Consider the following 18,947-nt stretch of genomic DNA (forward strand, 5'->3'; position numbering starts at 1 on the left):
TTTTAATAGCACTCTTCTTTATAGAGCCCTTATTCCCTGGGGCCCCATGAACTTTGCAGACATCATCTGTCACATACCCCAGAAGGACCAGCGAGCATTTTGTCTTATAGCCCTCATTTATTTTAAGAAAGCAGAAACATTCTTTTCATAAAACCCTAAGAAGAATGAATTATTTTTAGTCTTTTTTCCAGTTATGTGACTTTTTATACTGAAAAAAAAAACATTACACTGAGAAAATATTTTTCTTCAAAAGCATAGGAGATGTCAATAAAGCTATGGTAAGCCACAGACTAGCAGGGACCTAAAAAGGTTTTAGAGCCTCTATATGTTGTGGTATCCAGATGGAAACACTTTTAAATTAAAATTTATTTTCAGATGTATCAACAGTAAGATTTGCTTAATACTTGGCACTTGGTTTACATGGGAACAATGGTCTTGGAAATTCACTCAATGCAATGAAGACAAAATTGTGTCTGAAGGAAGCATTTCTATGTACTTGTTTACCCAGAACTCTTTCTCACTGAGAACAGTAGAGTTCGTTAAAGATTTGACCTTAATTTTACATTCTATAAATGATGATAAGCTGCTTCTAGAGCCGTGAAAATAGATCAACAAAACATTTTAACACTGAGAAAAGAAGGATAAATAAAGAGCACTGACAGCAAATACCTAATATAATATTGTATAATGAGTATTCACATTTCCCCCTCCCCAAATATTGCCTTAAGACATTTGGGGCCAGGTAGAGTGATGCGTTCCTGTAATCTCAAATTCAGGGTTGAAGCAGGTAACCTGTTTTCAGTCTAAGGCCAGCCTGAACTATACAGCAAGGCACTTTATCCAGAACGAACAAGTACATGAACAGAAATATATTTAAAGGCCATTTCTTTATTGCCTTCATACATATAAAATAGAGAGATAGAAAGCATTCCTCTAAAATACAATTGCAAACCTTCATTAGCAATTTTCCTGTGTTCAGTCAGCTTAGCACTTCTAACCCTGAAACAAAAGCAGCAGCTGACCAGTACAGAAGCCAGGTGTTTTACCGGTTTCCTTACAAGCATCAACATATCTCTTCCTCACAAAGCAATAGTTACAGATTTTAAAATGATTAAAATAAGACTCAAAGCATAGTTGTTTTCCTAAAAAAAATATTTTTAATTTATTCTTTGAAGACTTTATGCATGTATACAGGTATCTTGATTATATCCATCCTCTTCTCCCGGCCCCTCCAACTACCGCTGAATCATCTCATCCCATCTCCCTTCTAACTCCATGTCCTCGATTTACAGTTGATTATTAGCAATTCACTATTCTAATTTACCCACTGAGTCCGATTAGTGCTAACCACATGCATATGATGGTATGCCAGCCGCTTGGGCATGGGCATCCTACCAGCAGACACACCCCTAAAATGAAGTGGCTAACCCTGCTCCAACAGCCACCAACTGTGAGTAGCCCTCAGCTATGGATGGGGAGAAGTTAAGATTTTTAACAATACTTGCAACCCAAAAGTCATATCGTTTTCCTTCTTGGTGCCAGGAATGTATTACAACTAGTGTTTTTCTCTCGGGTCTCTCCATATAAATACTGCCCTCCTTGTGAAAACAGAGTCTATCTTCACAGTCTATCAAGGGTACATGTAGCATAGCTGTCAACAAAATCATTTTTAATTCAGAAATAGCCAGTCCTGGAAAGGCAGATCATTCCCCCGAGTTTTTATTTCACAAAATCCGAAATCACTTTATAGAGAAAATAATATGTCCTTTTGTGGGCTATTTTATGTGAATTCCCTATCCTCATTCTCTAAATATTAATAGTCATGCTATTTTAATTTAAATATTAAAAGTCATGGTTGGCTTTTTGTTTGTCACTATTTTTAGTTTTCCCCTTAACTTTGTGAATCTACAGGCGCACTACACTTGAGAGCTCCTGACTGCTGGTGGGTTTTTTCCTTTTTTCTTCCCAGTGGGCGTCTGTAAAGCACACAATGCCAGCAAGACAGTTAATTTATAACTTATTTTGGAAAAACAGGTATCATCAAGAAGTTAAACTCATGTGCAAAGACTAAAGAAAATACAGTTGTGTGACATCTTGCATAAGAATTCCACAGTATTTGTGGCTATAACATGCCTGTGAAAAGTATTTCCCCCTAGGAACTTCTGTATAGCCATAGTGAAGAGCCCAGAATAGGGTCACGAAAAAGACTTGAATATATTCTTGACATATTGTTTGTCGAGCTGTTACTACATGGCTACTCTTTTGAACTTATGGAAAATAAAATGCAAAAATAGAGATTTATCAGAATGCTTTCATATTCATTTTCATTAACTGGAAGGTCTGAAAACGGTGAAATGCTCTGGAGAGATGGTTCAGTGGTTAGGAGTACTGGATGCTCTTTCAGGGAACACAGAGTCAATTCTCAGCACCCACATAGTACCTCACAACCGACTGTAACTGCAGTCCTGGGGGATGCAACAACCTCTTCTTTCCTCAGTGGGCACCAGGCATTCATTGGTGCCAGACACATATGCAGAAAAAGTACATATACATATAAGATAAATAAATTTCTAATGGTGAAATGTACCTTTCAACTGATTTTTTCAATTCACCAGTAATAAGTACCATCTATACTTAAACTGCTACTTTTCAAACCTATTTCCACATGTGCTCTTGAGGTGTACTGCTAAACTCTGGATAAGTAAGTGAGGTTATAACGTAGCTCTTATAAATATGTTATAAATCAGAACAAAAAAACATTGATTTAAAAAGTTAGTCTGAATTATATGAACATAATAAAAATAACAAGAGATTTTTATTCATTGGTTTATTCTGCTGTTTTGTTTTTTTAGATGATATCTATGTGGTCCAGGTTAGCCTCAATATACAATTGAAAATGGCCTTGAATGCCTGCCCCTCCTTTCATGCTGTTATTACAAGCGTGTACTACCATACTCAGCAACTTAACATTTTTAACAGACTACCAAAATATATTCACCTATTCATGATAAATACAACCAAAGAACACTTTTCCATCTTAGTCTCAGGGAACACTGTGAAAGAGGGAGCAGAAAGATGGTAAGAGCCAAAGGTCTGGGGAGTATGCTGTGAGAAGCTACACCCATAAAATCTCACCAACATTACTGCCTAAACGTCATCTGAAAGGGGTGACACCAATGAACATGCCAATGTAGATCAGGGAAAGCCTTAAAGACCTCAGCCCTACACAAAGAACTATAGGCAACTGAGGAGTGCTGGGAGCTGGAGAGGTGGCCCTCCACAGGGAAGAAAACACCAAATGGTTGTCCAGTGCTGAAAAATGGTCAGTCTTAAGAAACATACACATAAGTAACATTTTATGAACTGAGCAGGTTATATTTACAAATATACTTGTATATACATTTAACGGTATGCATATAAGAGCAACTAATAAAAGAAGAAGCCATGAAGGAGAGTGGGAGGGGTAAGTGGGATGTTTGGGAGGGAGAAAAGGGAAAGGTAGAATGTTGTAATTATATTATAATATCAAAAATTAAAAAGCAAGTTCTTATTTAAGCCAGGCAGTGATGGCACACACCTTTAATCCCAGTACTTGGGAGGCAGAGGCAGGAGGATCTCTGTGAGTTTGAGGCCAGCCTGGTCTACAAGAGCTAGTTCCATAACAGTCTCCAAAGCTACAGAGAAACCCTGTCTCATAAAGTCAAAGGAAAAAAGAAATAATTATCCATGAATAAAAAGAACTACAAATATAATATATTTATAAGTATTAGTTAACAAAAAGTATATTTAACAAAAAAAGAGTTTTAAAAATTAGGATCATGACTATATTTTTAATTATCTTTCTCAGACTACAAGGTTTTCAGAAAAGCAATTCTGCTTTGGGACTAAAAATACCCAAGCAAGCTGACAAACAAATAACAGGCACTATTGCCAGAATTTTCTTCTCAACATTTTTGGAGAAAAAATTCTATTATGTTGCTTTTCCAAGCCTACATTTGGTCATCTCTCATCCTGCTTTCTTGGATATTTTTTTTAATTTATTTATTTATTTATTAAAGATTTCTGTCTCTTCCCCGCCACCGCCTCCCATTTCCCTCCCCCTCCCCCAATTAAGTCCCCCCCACTCAGCCCAAAAAGCAATCAGGGTTCCCTGTCCTGTGGGAAGTCCAAGGAACCCCCACCTCCATCCAGGTCTAGTAAGTTGAGCATCCAAACTGCCTAGGCTCCCACAAAGCCAGTGCGTGCAGTAGGATCAAAAACCCATTGCCATTGTTCTTGAGTTCTCAGTAGTCCACAATGTCCGCTATGTTCAGAGAGTCCGGTTTTATCCCAGGCTTTTCCAGACCCAGGCCAGCTGGTCTTGGTGAGTTCCCAGTAGAACATCCCAAAGCAGAATTGCTTTTCTGAAAACCTTGTATTTCAGTAGTCTGAATAGTAGGTCAAGTCCAAACAGACTACAGTTGGTTGTTCCCAAGACAAAAGTGCCACTACTGCACCATTGGGGGCATCTTGCCAATCCAGTCACTTTTGTGGTTTCTAGGCTTTATATCTGGATCAGACTATTGGTTATTTTTCTACTTTAGCAGCTTGCATAGCATAGCTTCTGATACTAATACTCGGAGAACTAATTCTCAGAAAGGAAATTTCCAAGTCTGTTCAGCTCCATTCTGCCAAGCTGTTTCTGAAGTGTGTAGTGTCTTCGGCAGCAAGGTCTTATCTGCAAGTTCATGAAGGCAAGCAAAGGCAATGGCAATACTCTATATTGTTTGAGGAGTCTCTTGAACCTCTTTTGCAGCATATGGAGGCTCTTAGAAAGATTCACAACTGCCCAAAATGCACCATGGGATGCACCAAATGATACATCTACAAACCAACCCCTACACCTAAGACTCAGAAAAGTCATAGAAGAAGGAACAGAAAGATTGTAAAATCCCAAGAATCAGGATTCCAACTACAAGGATATGTAACATGTATGCTGCACCCATGAAATCACAATTTAACTGTCTAAACAAGATCTACATGACAGTAACACCAGAAAACATGGCAACAAGGCCAGGATAAATGTCACAAAACCCATCCTAGATAAGCTCAAGGTATTCAATGGCTGTTGAGAGAGGAAAACCCAGTTTTCTTCAAGTATGTGCCCTGATAAGTTACCCAATCCCAAGTAGTCAACTCTATAGACATGTATGTATAAACAATACTACAGTTGCTATTTGAGTGTGTGTGTGTTGTGTGGTGTGTGTGTGTGTATGTATGTATGTATGTAATAGTTAATGAATAACTTGGAAAATGGATGAAGGAGTTGTAGCATGGAGAAGTAGGAATGGAAGTGATGTAAATATAGCACTCATGCATGAAATACTCAAAAAATGAAACTTCAAATTAAAAAAAGAAATCAATCAAAAGCACTATTCATCAACATGAAAATAAAAGAAAGAGAGGCTCATTATCAGATTCATAACAAGTCAAATTTGACTATATTTAATGTTGGAGTCAATGACTGACAAAAGAAAAATACTTTTTCTTCTAATTTATGAATTTAGAAAATCACAATGATATAAGGAACTGAAAGAAATACTGAAGTAGTTTAATTTTGAAAAAGAAAACATGGCAGAAATGTTGTCATTTTGCAGGGCCAAATCATAATTGAGTTTCAGGGGGAAAGTATAAAAACTCAGAGGGAGTCTCCTGCAGAGCTCAATGAAATTCATTACTCTCCTATAATGGTTGTTTCAATATCATTGTTTCATTAGAAAATTAGAAAAATGGACTTTTATTCAGTTTGGACTTCATACAATGATACTATAAAGAACAAGACTTAAGATGTAACAGTCTGACTCTGAAATGGTTTTGGTTGATGGACAAGATTCTTATTATTCCTATGACTAAGTATCTTCATGTACAGAATGAAATAAGAAAAGTAATTTTTAAAGGACCTGGTTTTAAAGCTCAACAAGATGCTCATTAGCTGTTAGTAAGCTCCCTGCAAACGGTAAGTTTTAATTAATATCATTAACATGATTTCACCTAACCACCCCCCAAAAGAGTTATTTAAATGTTTATTTTAAATGAATTAAGGGGCTGTCAAGATGATCGATGGGTGAAGATGCTTGCTGTCAAACATGACGACCTGAGTTTAATCTGGGGCCCACACAGTGGAAGGAGAGAACAGATTCCTGCAAGTTTTTCTCTGACCTCCACACTTGCAAAGTGGCATGCATGCTACCTGGGCACCACCCACACAGACAAAAGAAATAAATTAATGTAATAATTTTAATGAAGTATTTCTGGAATACAAAAGCTTCATTTACATTGTAGGATTCAAGGGATATAGAATTTTAGCATAGAAGAACAGTTGATGTCAGTATAAGCTATGCTCAGGATGAGAACATATGAAATCATGAATTTATATAGAAATAAAATATATTTTGATAGAATGAGCTCAAAAATATAGCATGTATAGTTTATTATAATAAATGTTACATAAATTTAACACTAATCTTCATGTTCATTTATTTTAGTCATGAAAGGCATACTGAGATTCTGTCCATGGGCAGAAGGCAGTTGAGACAAAAAACAAAAAAACAAGAAATCTATGTTTTATGAGGCCCTCTAAAATGGTATTCCACTTACCAAACCCTTGGAACACAACTTACATGGCTTTGAAGGTTAACAAATACTGACTCCAAACCACAAAGGAAAGCTTATTCATATTTATTTTTGAGCAGAAATCTTGCTGTTTTTACCCTGAATGTGCATGAATTTTTTTTTCTCAATGGATGATTTTACAAATATTAATACTAAAATGACCTGTGTATTTGTGTTCTTTAACTTCCTTTTAAATATCTAGGGCCTTTATTCAAACAAAAAGCTATTCTCAGAAATTAGCACATTGTGATAGGTTCTGCTTTAATGCTTTTTAAATTATATCTAAGCATGAGAGAAACAGAAATCACTCTGAAATGTGGAAATTTTTAGATTGAATTTCATGTTTAATTTTGTTAATGAAAGCTTTCTGAGGGTCTTAAGGGAAAACAGAATAGTAAGCTGGTGAATGTGGTAAGGGTTCTCTGGAAACGTTAACAATCACAGACTTTCAGTTACAAAAAGTCTTGTGGTCTCTCGTACGTGACTACTTGAGAATGTACGTATGAGTGGCATTTCTCCTTTACACATATAAGAAAAGTTGTGTGACCTTTCTCACTTTCTTTGTCTCCACAATGCCTCTCTCTCTGATTTATGCAGGAAAATGTTTTGAGTTGCAGGCATATTATGGCTTATTTCAGATGGAGGGGTCTGTGCACTGCGCTCTCTCTGTCTACAGTACTTAAATTGCATGATGTTCAGAGTGTGAGCAGGCACTCAGGTTGCGGTTGGTTTATTGTTATCAGTTATGTTTTCGAAAGTTCACGAGTGGTGATATTCCACAATACAGCAATCTCTAGACTGAAGGTCAACTAAATGGAAAATGCTTCCGGTAACACGTAGTTCATGACATCACAGAACACTCCCATGGCCATTAGCTGTCATTGTCAGGCATTATTTTTTTGTATTTGGGTCTTAAAATCTGCTTGTTTTACACATTAATTTAGTGTCCGGACTATAACAAAATTACCTACTTTTATTTATGCATTCTATTTCTTAGAGTATTTAAAGATAAACCTTTGTCAACTTGCCACTTCTTATTTTCTTATACACTCATTGGAAACTGATGCTCTAATTATCCTCGGCGTTAAACAATACACAGAGGGCATATTCATCTAGAACAGAGCATGGCAGTGTGTGTTCCCTTTCCACCTGGAACAGTGAACAACATGTGTGGTTCGTGTCAGTCTTGGGATTTGGAGACTCGCTCTTTATTTATTTAAAACCAACAGTCATTTCATTACCATAAATTTACCAAAAGAGGGTCAAATAGGCTTATAAAAAAAATGACTTAATTGCTTTCTAAGATAAGGTTCAGATAATGGAAAGGAACACTTTTAAATCTTTAAATGTTTTCTAAAATCCTTTAGTACACATAATTCAACTTTTTGAACTTGGATAAATAATAGTGAGATACTGCATTCCAAACAATAGCGACAAAAGGAAAACATCACCCTTGGTCTATAATTTCTTCTGCTACTTACTATCTCTGTCAGATAATATTCAGATTAATCAGTCACATAGATCCTCTTACCCTTGAAACAGATCAATAGCCATTTGGCAACACAGAGGACTTACACGGCTGTCTTAACCAGAAATTTCTATTTAAAAAGAACAGATTCAGAAAAAAATAGATTCAGTATGCTCAACTTAGATAGTGCATAAGAATCAATCTTCATTCATACAAACCAAACTTTAGAATGTAAATTTGGTAATTTGCACATTCGTTTAAGGTATTAACCTTTAGATCAAGGTTTAACCATTAGATGCTGCCATATATGTTTCCAATTAAAAATATGCTACATATCAAAAGTCATCATGATTTTTGGAAATTCTGATGTTAACAGGATATATTTATGGGACATAGAACTATGCAATGTTGGGGACGTAATTTATTGGCATGTTAAAATATTCTGCCTTTAGGAAGAATATAATATTTTTAAATCTCTCAAAGTTATAGAAAAAGTAAACTACTAGCCCTTATTAGCATCATCATAATAGTTCTGAAATTCCAGAAATAAAAAATAAAACTCAGAAGTTAGGGACTAGAGAAGAAGAGAAGAAAAGCCTGGGCAATAGAAGTTTTAAAATACTTCAACTTCGTTGTCTGAAACCTAAAGATTTTTTTTAAGTTTTCACAATAATCTTGGTGGAAAACAGGGGCACAAATTCTTTGTACTATGAAAATAGAATAAAGAAAACTTTTGTGAACCAATAAGCAAAAAAAAAAGTGATAATATCTGAGAAGCAGATAAATGGGCCAGCCTGGGCTACCATCTAAACAGAAAAACGCATAACAGTAGCTGCTCTGACTAGCAGGGACTCCTCTAAAGTTCTTCCAATTAGTTATGAAAGCTCTTCATTTTTGAAGGGAAAATGTAACCCTGGATGATTTGGAACTTGCCATGTAGATCAAGTTGGCCTTCTACCTCACAGAGGTCTGCCTGCCTCTGCCTACCAACTACTGAGATTAAAAAGGCTTGTGCTACCATGCCCAGGGATTTTCTGATTGTTTTATGGGGAATATCATTATATAATGGTGATGCGCCACAACTTTCTAAAACTAACAGCACTACATACATTAGGAACCATTAGTACTTGCTCATTAGCAAAGCTGGTGAGGAATTTGTGAACCATTTAAGAAGTTTCAATGTTTAAGGCTTACTAATGCATAATCAGAATCTCAAATATTAATTTATATCGAGGCATCTTTGGATTAGAAAATGTCTGCAATGTTAAAGTAAGTCAGCCTTTCATAAATCAGTCATGTGTACATGTGTGTATGTATGTACATGTGTGTGTACACAGATGTATGTGTGTATATGCATTTGTGTATATGTGTGTCTGTACATGTGTATGTGTGCGTGTGTGTGTTGTGTCCTTTTGAGAGATAAGGATCTTACCTCCCTTATCTTTCTGATACAATTAGTTGCCCCAAAATAACTTACTCTTTCCAAGAAAAAAAAAATGTTGGCACTCAGAAAAACTACCACATCAGGATTTAATACAATGATATTTTATTGCCTATAAATTTCAAACAATGTAAGCACAAGTTGACAATGCCCCATGACTCAGTGTGTTGATTTCCATTGCTTTCGTATCCTTGGTTGAACCATATATAAAAGTGTCTTACAAGTAAGACAGCCAGAGTGATGGAGAACACACTTAATGAAAACCAAGAACAAGCAAAACAAAGCCCTACCTACAAATGTGCCCCTAACTTACCTTCAGAGTGGTACCTCTCCTCTATGAACTAGCCATCTCTTGAGAATTTATTGAAAAGACACATTTAAATTATCTTTTCTACCATTGTCCTGAAAGAGCTTTTCCTATGATAAAGTTGCACTAGTCAGAGTACCTCCATCCCAAGGGAGAACAAAAGACTTTTATTCCTGCTCTCGTGGGTGCCTGGCAACTCCATCTAAGGTAGCTCCACACTTCTTTCAATGATCCCTATCACATTCATTTCACTGCTGTTATGACTAAAATTGTAAATGTTTGATCAGAGTTAATATATTAATCTTATTATGATGGCTGGTGTTCTTTCAAGTTGCTAGAGTCGTTTAGGAAGAGGGAGCCTCGGCTGAGAAAACCCCCCACCAGACAGGCATGCGGGCAAACTTTGAAGCATTTTTCCTGTTCAATGATTGAGGCGGGACTGGTGATATTGGGTGCAAAACAAATCAAGTTGGGTAAGCCTCAGGAACAAGCCAGTATGCAGCTCTCCTCCATGGACTCTGGATCAACTCCTGCATCCAGATCCCTCCCCTGGCTTCCCCTCAGTGAAGAACTGTACTGTGGTACTGTGAGCTGAAATAAACTCTCTTCTCCCCAAGTTGTTTCTGGTCATGGTGTTTTATCAGAGCAATAAAAACCCCAACTAAGACAGAAATTGGTACCAGGAGTGTGCTAGTCCTGTGACAGGCCTCACCTTCTGTTTGGGAAAGATTATGGAATGAATTTGGAATTTAGGTCTAGAAAAACCATTGAGTGCTCAGAGCTTAATGGGCTGTTGTGGGAACTTAGATTATTCTGAGAGCAGTACAGCCGGTGGAGGACTGACTGGGAAAGTATCAGAGGGACATTTAAGAGTCCCTTAAAGACTCTCAGGGCTATTTATATGATATTTTGAATTAAGAACCTCTAAAGTGAAGCCTTTGCTTTGCTGGGAAAATTGATACCGGACAGCTGAGGCTAAGAATCAGCTGTGCTTAAGAAAAGACCAACATAATTGAGCATAAACCTTCTGGGAAGTGTTTTCCTCCGTGTCAGCACACAGAAGCTGTGCTCCAAAGAGACCAAGGCAATACCTTGGGCTAGCAACCGAACTTGGCAATTTATTAGAATCTCTGAGGTAGTTCTCATTTTGAAGGCATGAAAGGTTCGTGGAAAGCCACTGAGGCTTGGCACTGAAAGAGGCCATTGTCAAACATGCAGTCTTACTTGCAATAAAAGTCCAAGTTGAAGGAGTCAGGGAAAACTGAGAGTTTGCACTGTGTGGCAGGGTCAGGGTGCCTGAAGAGAACCCATGAAAGGCTATCGGTGAGGTGCAGTCTACTTGGAGCAGATACCCCAGCATATTAAAGACTCCAGTACCATGGGATGAGCTCCAAGGACGGCAGCAGCCATGGAGGGAAGCCGCCCTGAGCCTGTCAGACGGGCTGCAATGTGCTGCAAGCTGCGGGCTGGAGAAGTGGAGCCCTTGGGGTTCCGGGGACTGTGAGAGGGTCCCAGACCTCAGCGCTGAAATCTTTTCACTGTCAAAGTGTGGTTTTGCTTTTATTCGATTATGGTTGTGCCTTGGTTCTTCCCTCTTGAAATAAGAAAGTATTTAACTTGTTACTTTGGTTTGACAGGAGTCCACAGTTGACTTTGAGCTTTGAAAAGAGACTTTGTAATTTTAGAAGAACTTTGGCATTTCAGGGAGACTGTGTATATTTTCAAGAGAATGACCTTTCGAAGCGCTTGAAATTTTAAATGCTGAGTGGCTTTTAAAATTTGAGATAATGTTTTATATTGCAGTATTAATATTAACATACTTTCTTGATGACAAGTGAGGAAGGAAAGGGAGTAGTTGAAGAACTACATGTTTTGTGAAAGTTGTCAAGGGGTCAGTTGTGCCGGCTAGTATTTTGTTAATTTGACACAACCCAGAGGCATTTGGGAAGAGGGGACCTCAACTGAGAAAAATTCCCCACCACATGGCCTGCAGGCAAGCCTGTGGGTCATTTTCTTGACTGATGATTGATGTCGGAGGACCACGCAGATATGAGTGGTACCACATCCTGGGCAAGTAAGTGGTCCTGGAATGTATAAGGAAGCAGGCTGAAAGAGCCATGAGGAGAAAGCCAGTAAGCAGTACTCCTCCATGACCTCTGCATCATTCCAGCGCCCAGGTTCCTGCCCTGACGTCCCCCAGTGATGGACTGTGATGTAGAATCAGAAGCTAAAATAAACGCTTTTCTCCCCAAGTCACTTTTTGTCATGGCGTTTATCACGGCAATGTAAATCCAAACTAAAGCATCTATTTTCCTAATTTCTTCCTAGGGACCCAACTTATCTAGAGGACTTCTACTATTCAATTTTCATCTCATTTAAATTACATGTCAGCAGTTCATATTCTAATTCATCTATAAGCTATAATTAAATTTCTGTCTTTGACTTGCATCAACTACAATGGAATTTAATTTTGATTAATACTTCAGGAGTCTTTTCTTGATTGGGGTTCAAAATTTAGAGGAGTTTGTAAACCCTACTTCTACCCTAAACCCAAAGTTTTACCTTGACATAATGGATAATAGACCCATGATTTTCTTCAAAGGCAAATGGACTTTACAGGCTAAATTTTAAAAGAATGCTATATTGTTTGGGGACATTAAACAGTAAACTAACTAAGCAACATTTTGATGACTTGAATACAAATGAATCAGAAACATATGGGTTGGATTTTCCTTGACACACAAGCAGGTTTGAATAAAAAAAGGAAAAAGTCATTGGCAAAATTCAACCTGAGTATTGCCAAATACAAAATGTCTGAAAACAAGGCTTTTAAACCAACATTCTAATGAACCCCAAAACACTATCTTTGTTTTTCCATCCTTAAATTATTCTATAAATCTGTGTTTTAAAAAGAAGGAATTAATTTTCTTGGAGGGTTTAAATACACAAAGTACCAAACAGTGGAAAATTATCATGTTGGAGTGTTGGAGGGAGACCCAAGTCTTAAAAGTGGGATTAAAATTACCATCTAATGAACTATGTACATATGTGTAAATATATATATATATTAGAATTGTTCAGGAGAGTGGAGGTCTTACATTATAGATCTAAGCCAGTTTAGTATTTAAAAATAACATTTATTTTTACCACAGAAACTAGTAGCCGTCAATGAAAGAATGCTGGACAACTTTGACAATGATTTTGTTTGTACTCTGTATAAAATAATTTGTCTGAGAGTCTCTGGATTTTGCAAGAAAAAAAAGGAGATATGTTTGAAATATTTGCTTTGTTTTGTGGAAATAAGCAAATGAAGCTCCAAAAATCATCGGTTAAGCATGAAAATTTTTCAACAAAATATCTTTAAACTCTCATGACAGATCCATTGCAGTTCATTTGTCAAATTTCTAAACAGATTATTTCACAAACAGGCATAGTTTCCACAGGTTCTCTGAGTCACAATGCTGCTTTTTATTTCAATAGCCTTTTGATTTCTAAAATATATTTAGACTATTTTTCTTTACAGGAGAGCGAAAATAAAATCCAATAGTATATCTCACTGACTTTCTCCTCGTTTTATGATTGAAGCTATTTAACTAGACTGTGGCTCACTCTTGTTGACATGTGGGCCACAAAGGCCTCATTTAACTTTCAAAGTAGGTTTTTTGAGTATAGTTTATTGCATTTTATTCATTTAGTTTTGTGTGCATGTATATATGTTCATTCCGGAATATTCATGGAGGTTAGAGGACAGCTTGCAGGAATCAATTCAGTCCTTCTACCATACAGGTCTTGGGAAGTCAGATCATTAATTGTGGCATAAGGTTTTTTTAATACATGTGTCCGTTGTTCCAAGCATGGTAGATACAACTGTAAGAGAGATGCACAATTTCTGACACTATGAAACGGATATTCACTCAAACACGCAATCCAAATTGGTTCCTTTGACTGATAAAAGTGATAACTATACTTTCTTATGACCCATGATCTAGTCACAAGAGTAGACTATACTTGATGTAGACACCATGTTTCTTCTACAAATTTGTTCAACTTTTTAATAGCATCTGCCACCAATTTTGTGCATAAAAGTTGTTCTAACCAGGTCTAGATGGTTAACATTCCCGAGAGAACACACCATTGCCAGGCTCTATATTTACGGACATTGTTTCCTTGCCCAGGAATAAATCACCCTTCCAGTTCTTTCCACTCCCCACTGCCACTCCTCACACCACCAAAATTCTCTCTTTCTCTGTTTCTCTCTCTCTCTCTCTCTCTCTCTCTCTCTCTCTCTCTCCTTGCCTCTGTTTCTTGAGATCCTACCCCAAAGTTGGGTGTGTAGATGCAAATCAATGACAAAATGGTTGTCTATCTAGCATGCAGGAAAGCCTGAATTCTAACCCAACACCACATATACCTGGGGTAGAGGCACTTATCTTAATCCCAACACTTCAGAAGTGGAGGCAGAAGGATAAGACAATGAATGTCTCCTTGGCCTCCTAATATACTTGAGGTCAGCCTGGGATACATAAGGCCATGCCTCAACAAAACAAAATATTTTGCTTAAAAAGTACATTCATAATGTAATATTGCAAATAAATGATGGTCTGTAGGCTCTGAAGTAATGTTCTGTTTGCCATTTTTTCTTTACAGGAAAGGATAAATAAAATTTAATTGAGAACTCTGAGAACATACACCATCATTGGGAATGAGTAAGACTGTAAAGAGCTGCAACATCTGGTTATTTCTATTTATAGGAAAATAATGTCACATATATATTTGCTATGAGACCGCAGTTAATAAAACTAATTTACCAGGAGGGTCCTCAGTCTTCCAAAGCCATACATACTCCACTTCTGTTTAAAATCAAATCTGGTCCCAGTGATGAGGGACCATTAAAAAAAAGGAGCAACTAGATAGTTAATCTGTTGTTTTTGTGAATCCTGGTCAGAGGCAAGAAAGGAAGTTGCCAGAACTGAACCAAAATCATCCTAGGCATGACAGTGCTTACCTACAATCTCAGCACTTGGAAACTTGAAGCAGGATCATATGTTTAAAGAACACCTAGGCTTCACTGTGAGACTCTGTGTCAAACTAACAAGATGGAGCTGCCAAGGGCTTGTGCAGAAATAGCTCTTATACAGGGTAACCTGCTGCTAACTGAATATGTTCTAACATTAACTCTTACGTATATTCTGCCTGTAATATTTGTTTCAAACAGAGGCATGTTTCTCTAAAGACTTATTTTATTTTTATATGTATGGGTGGCTTGTTTGCACATAGGTCCATGTACCACATGCATGAAGTACACAGGGGGGCCAGAGAGGTCAACAGCCCCAAAACTGGAGTTACAGACGATTGTAAGCTGTCATGTGGGTGAAGGCAAATGAACCCAGGTCCTCTGCTGAGCCTCAAGCATTATACATATTTTGCCCCAAGGCTGGGAAAATATATCTAGTCTATATGGGATTAGGGGGTTAATATGGTAAAGAGATCATTATTCTCCCCTCATTTATACCATTGAAAGAATAAACCCCAAGAAATGAGAATTTCTCAAAATTCTTCTGCTGAAAGAGAAAAGTGCCAAAGCCCTGCTGGCAGCCTAATAAAGAACTTGCCAGATGATGTTGGAATAGAGACTAACCTCAAAGAAAACGCTTGGTCCTGAGACAGTGCTGGACAAGTCACCATACCTGGTGCTCACGCTTTGTTAAGTGTGTGTATCCCTCGCTTCCTATTTAAACCTTATCCTCATGTCAAGACCCTGGAGATAGACTTGGATGGGCAAGGATCACAAAATTTCTTTGAACCTCTTACCAGTGTGAGCATATTGAATAAGTATTTCCTTTCTGGTCTTTATTATTTTATTTTTAAAAAAAAATCTTAAAGATTATTTATGCATGAAAGACCAGAGAGCCTGTCACATTTAACTATTTTAATATTCTTCACATTAGACTTCTATTGAGACAAGGAAAACTATCAAAAGGTAGGCTCCAAATTAACACTCAAATTCTAAAAATTTGAAATATTTGAAAGACTTTAATGCTAGTTTATTTTAGGCTCAAAACGATAAATAATATAATAATTCTTGAAGGCATAATTACTTGTGAAGTATAAGAGAAATAAATATGGGCAAGTAGAAACACAATATATAAAGTTCTTAGAGAGAAAAGAAATCGACAGTAAAGCAGAAATTAAATTGTATAAATAGTGAAATAAATAGAAAAGCAAGAGAGGCAAAGAATGAAAAAAAAGCAAAACTTCAGAAAATGCATGTGTGGTAAGAGAAGGAGTGGAAATTAAAAGAAAACAAACAGGCTGATCATGTTTCATAGATTTCTTGATTTGTTTAGTTAGACATTTCAGGCATATCCCCTGGGAGAACACTTGGATAAGTACACACCACTAATTTAATTTCTCTCCTTTGGGCCACATACCAAGGAGGAAACAATGAGCTCCACCCCCACAATGCTGATTTCCCAGTCACATTTCTGACCGTAAGTGTTCAATAGTCTAAGGCTGTGAAAATTATTGGAAACTCACCTAAATACATTCTTTTCCTTGGCTTACATTTATAATGCTTAAACTTGAGGGTTTTCAACAATAATTTAAAATCCATAATTAGAAAACATCCTACCGTCCAACATAATTGAATTGCTTACAAAATTTTTAATTTTGGTATCACAAATGAAAATCTGTGGAAAAGTTTTCATTTGGAGTCAGACGAGTCCAAGGCTTTATCCAATAACACTTTTGGTAGGAACTACTTTCTTAGATCAAGATCTGAAGGCACATGAAACATTTGCTTGATTAACCTTGTGACATATCTAATTTGTGGCTATCAACCTCGTTCCACACACAATCCTTGGAGTCAGAACATTGTTTATGATGTCACAAACAGGCTATAAAGCTGGCTGACTATCAGTGAACCAGGATCACCAGGAAATCTTAATACATACAGCTATTACTTTCTTTGAAAGAGACCGAGACAGACCCTAATTGGGTGTAAGTGTGGAGTCCATTAAGGCAACAGTCTACTACTGCAGGAGAACTAAATAGATTACATTCTAGATGCAATGCCTGATTCTGGGAAAAAGCAAAGGCAGTGAAACTTAAATAAGAACATCTTCTGATCAAATAACCTTTAAATCCATGCTCTCTGAACCTAAGTGTAATGTCAGAAGGATATAGAGCTTGAGAAAATGGATAGCCACAAAGGGTATTTTTAAATGCTTAAAAATTGCAAAGCAAGCCTAACATACAATTGAATAATTAGCTTCTACCGTCCTATCATGACAAATATAATTTTGAGTGAGCTTAGATTTGAATGACAATGTTTGAACTCTATGTGATCAAGGGCTAACAAGGCTCTGAAAAGAACTGGCTTAGGCATCTCTGTCCTTATCTGATAGGGCCAAGGTTCTTGCTATACAGTCTACAGAGTCTGACCCTTTTGTCTGAAATGCCCATCCCTATAACTTTTACCACTAATCGTATCTTCCTTATCTTGAGGATTATAGCTTATTTCCACTTACTGTATTATTCTCTACACCATGGAAGACTCAATGACATCACCATCATGACAAAGTGATCACCACTTTGGGTCTTACTCATGGCAAACTTCAGGAAGCCTTTTCTGCATACGCTTACTGCCATTGTTATCTCCAGCATCAAAGTACACAGGCATAGTAAGGAGGTCCTCGGTGAACACGTGTGCACAGAAGAATTAGGATTTTGTCTGAGGTTCCTAAAATGACCCCTTCCATAGGTGACACTAGAACAAATGTCACAATTGTCACCAAATATCACAGCATGTTCACAACTTTGGGCATTTTTTTTTCATGACGATTACTCCATCCTTTCTCCTTCCTTGTATTATTAATTGCTAGTTCTTTTTTTTCCTACCATGTTCGGGGGGAAATTGTATGTATCCCCATAACCACAACCAAGCCATAGGTCCATAGCACTCTTCATATTGGTTATACTACAGTAGTGTCACTGGTTCCTTTAGCACCACCCTGAAAATCTCCTTAGAGCAGAAGTTGTGTCTACTGTTTACTATGCCCCCACTGGTGCCCAAATCCAGTCAATTCATGTATAGAGAATAAGTACAGCTCCATGGGTTGATTTATCAACATTTGGCATTATCCTAAAGAGTATATTGCCTTATGCGTAGGTATAAAGCATTGATTAAATAACGCAAAAAGCCATGGGTCTAAGCAAGGCTGTTGTAAACATTTAGGTCAGGACTTACCATCTCCAGTCTCTGCACAGAGCTGTAAACCCAAATTGTTCTGTGGGTTAATCACCCAGTGGTTGCTGGTCACAGTGATATCAAAGACAAGCCAGCCCACGTCCAAAGCTTGCGCCTTCCTTGTGTCCAACAGGAAAAGATCCGCATCCCTAAGGAGAAAGGAATGAAAAATTAATGAAAGCTTTGAATGAAGCCCATAATTTCTCCTATGAACGTGAAAACATTTTAAAGGCACTTTAAAAGTAACTGGAGTTAAAGAACGAGGGAGCAGAGGACGCACAATGATGAACAGTAAGACACTGCCACCTCCCAACCCAAACCTGGGACCTATTAGGAATATCTGAAAGTAATTTCTATTTTTCTGTTTCTCATTGTCATTTCATGCTAACTTAATGGTCTTAATTTGTTCCCTGGTCATCAAGGCTCCCTCCAACCAACATCTGTTAGTACCCCTTAAAAAAAAAGAAAATTATTAAAATGAATTGAGACAGAAACGAAAGTAGCTGCTCCAATTTGGATGAGTGCAGACTCTCGGAGGAGCCCGGGCAGGGGATATGTCAGCATCTGGTTTAGGGATAATTGTCTTATACTTTAAATTTTTAATATAATAGTTTTATGGGTAATGAAGTCCAGAAGGAGTCACTAAGTGTGCCACTTTATGAAGAGGTGAGTCTCTTGAGTGGGGAGGCATGGCCCACAGTGGTACGCTGTCACTTCCTCTGTGAGTCAGCATTCCCTTGCAACCATCACGACACTGAAGAGAGGCACAAAGGAACAATCAGAACGGTGTGACAATTCACATCTGCGAAGAGATCCTGAATCTTGATTGTGC

At 37.4% G+C, this 18,947-nt stretch overlaps 1 protein-coding gene across 1 annotated transcript in view; it reads right to left on the minus strand.

Moving 5' to 3' along the window:
* Bmp5 (bone morphogenetic protein 5) overlaps nt 1-18,947 on the minus strand; it is a 124,522-nt gene that overhangs the window by 42,496 nt on the left and 63,079 nt on the right. Inside the window, exon 3 of the mRNA XM_041679597.1 lies at nt 18,116-18,264. Within this exon, the coding sequence (XP_041535531.1) occupies nt 18,116-18,264 (149 nt within the window). The remainder of the gene's footprint in view (nt 1-18,115; nt 18,265-18,947) is intronic.

This window comes from Microtus oregoni, unplaced genomic scaffold (genome assembly GCF_018167655.1).
Source record: "Microtus oregoni isolate MIOR12 unplaced genomic scaffold, Mior012 000032F_ref0000030, whole genome shotgun sequence".
In the NCBI taxonomy this organism is placed as follows: Eukaryota; Metazoa; Chordata; class Mammalia; order Rodentia; family Cricetidae; genus Microtus; species Microtus oregoni.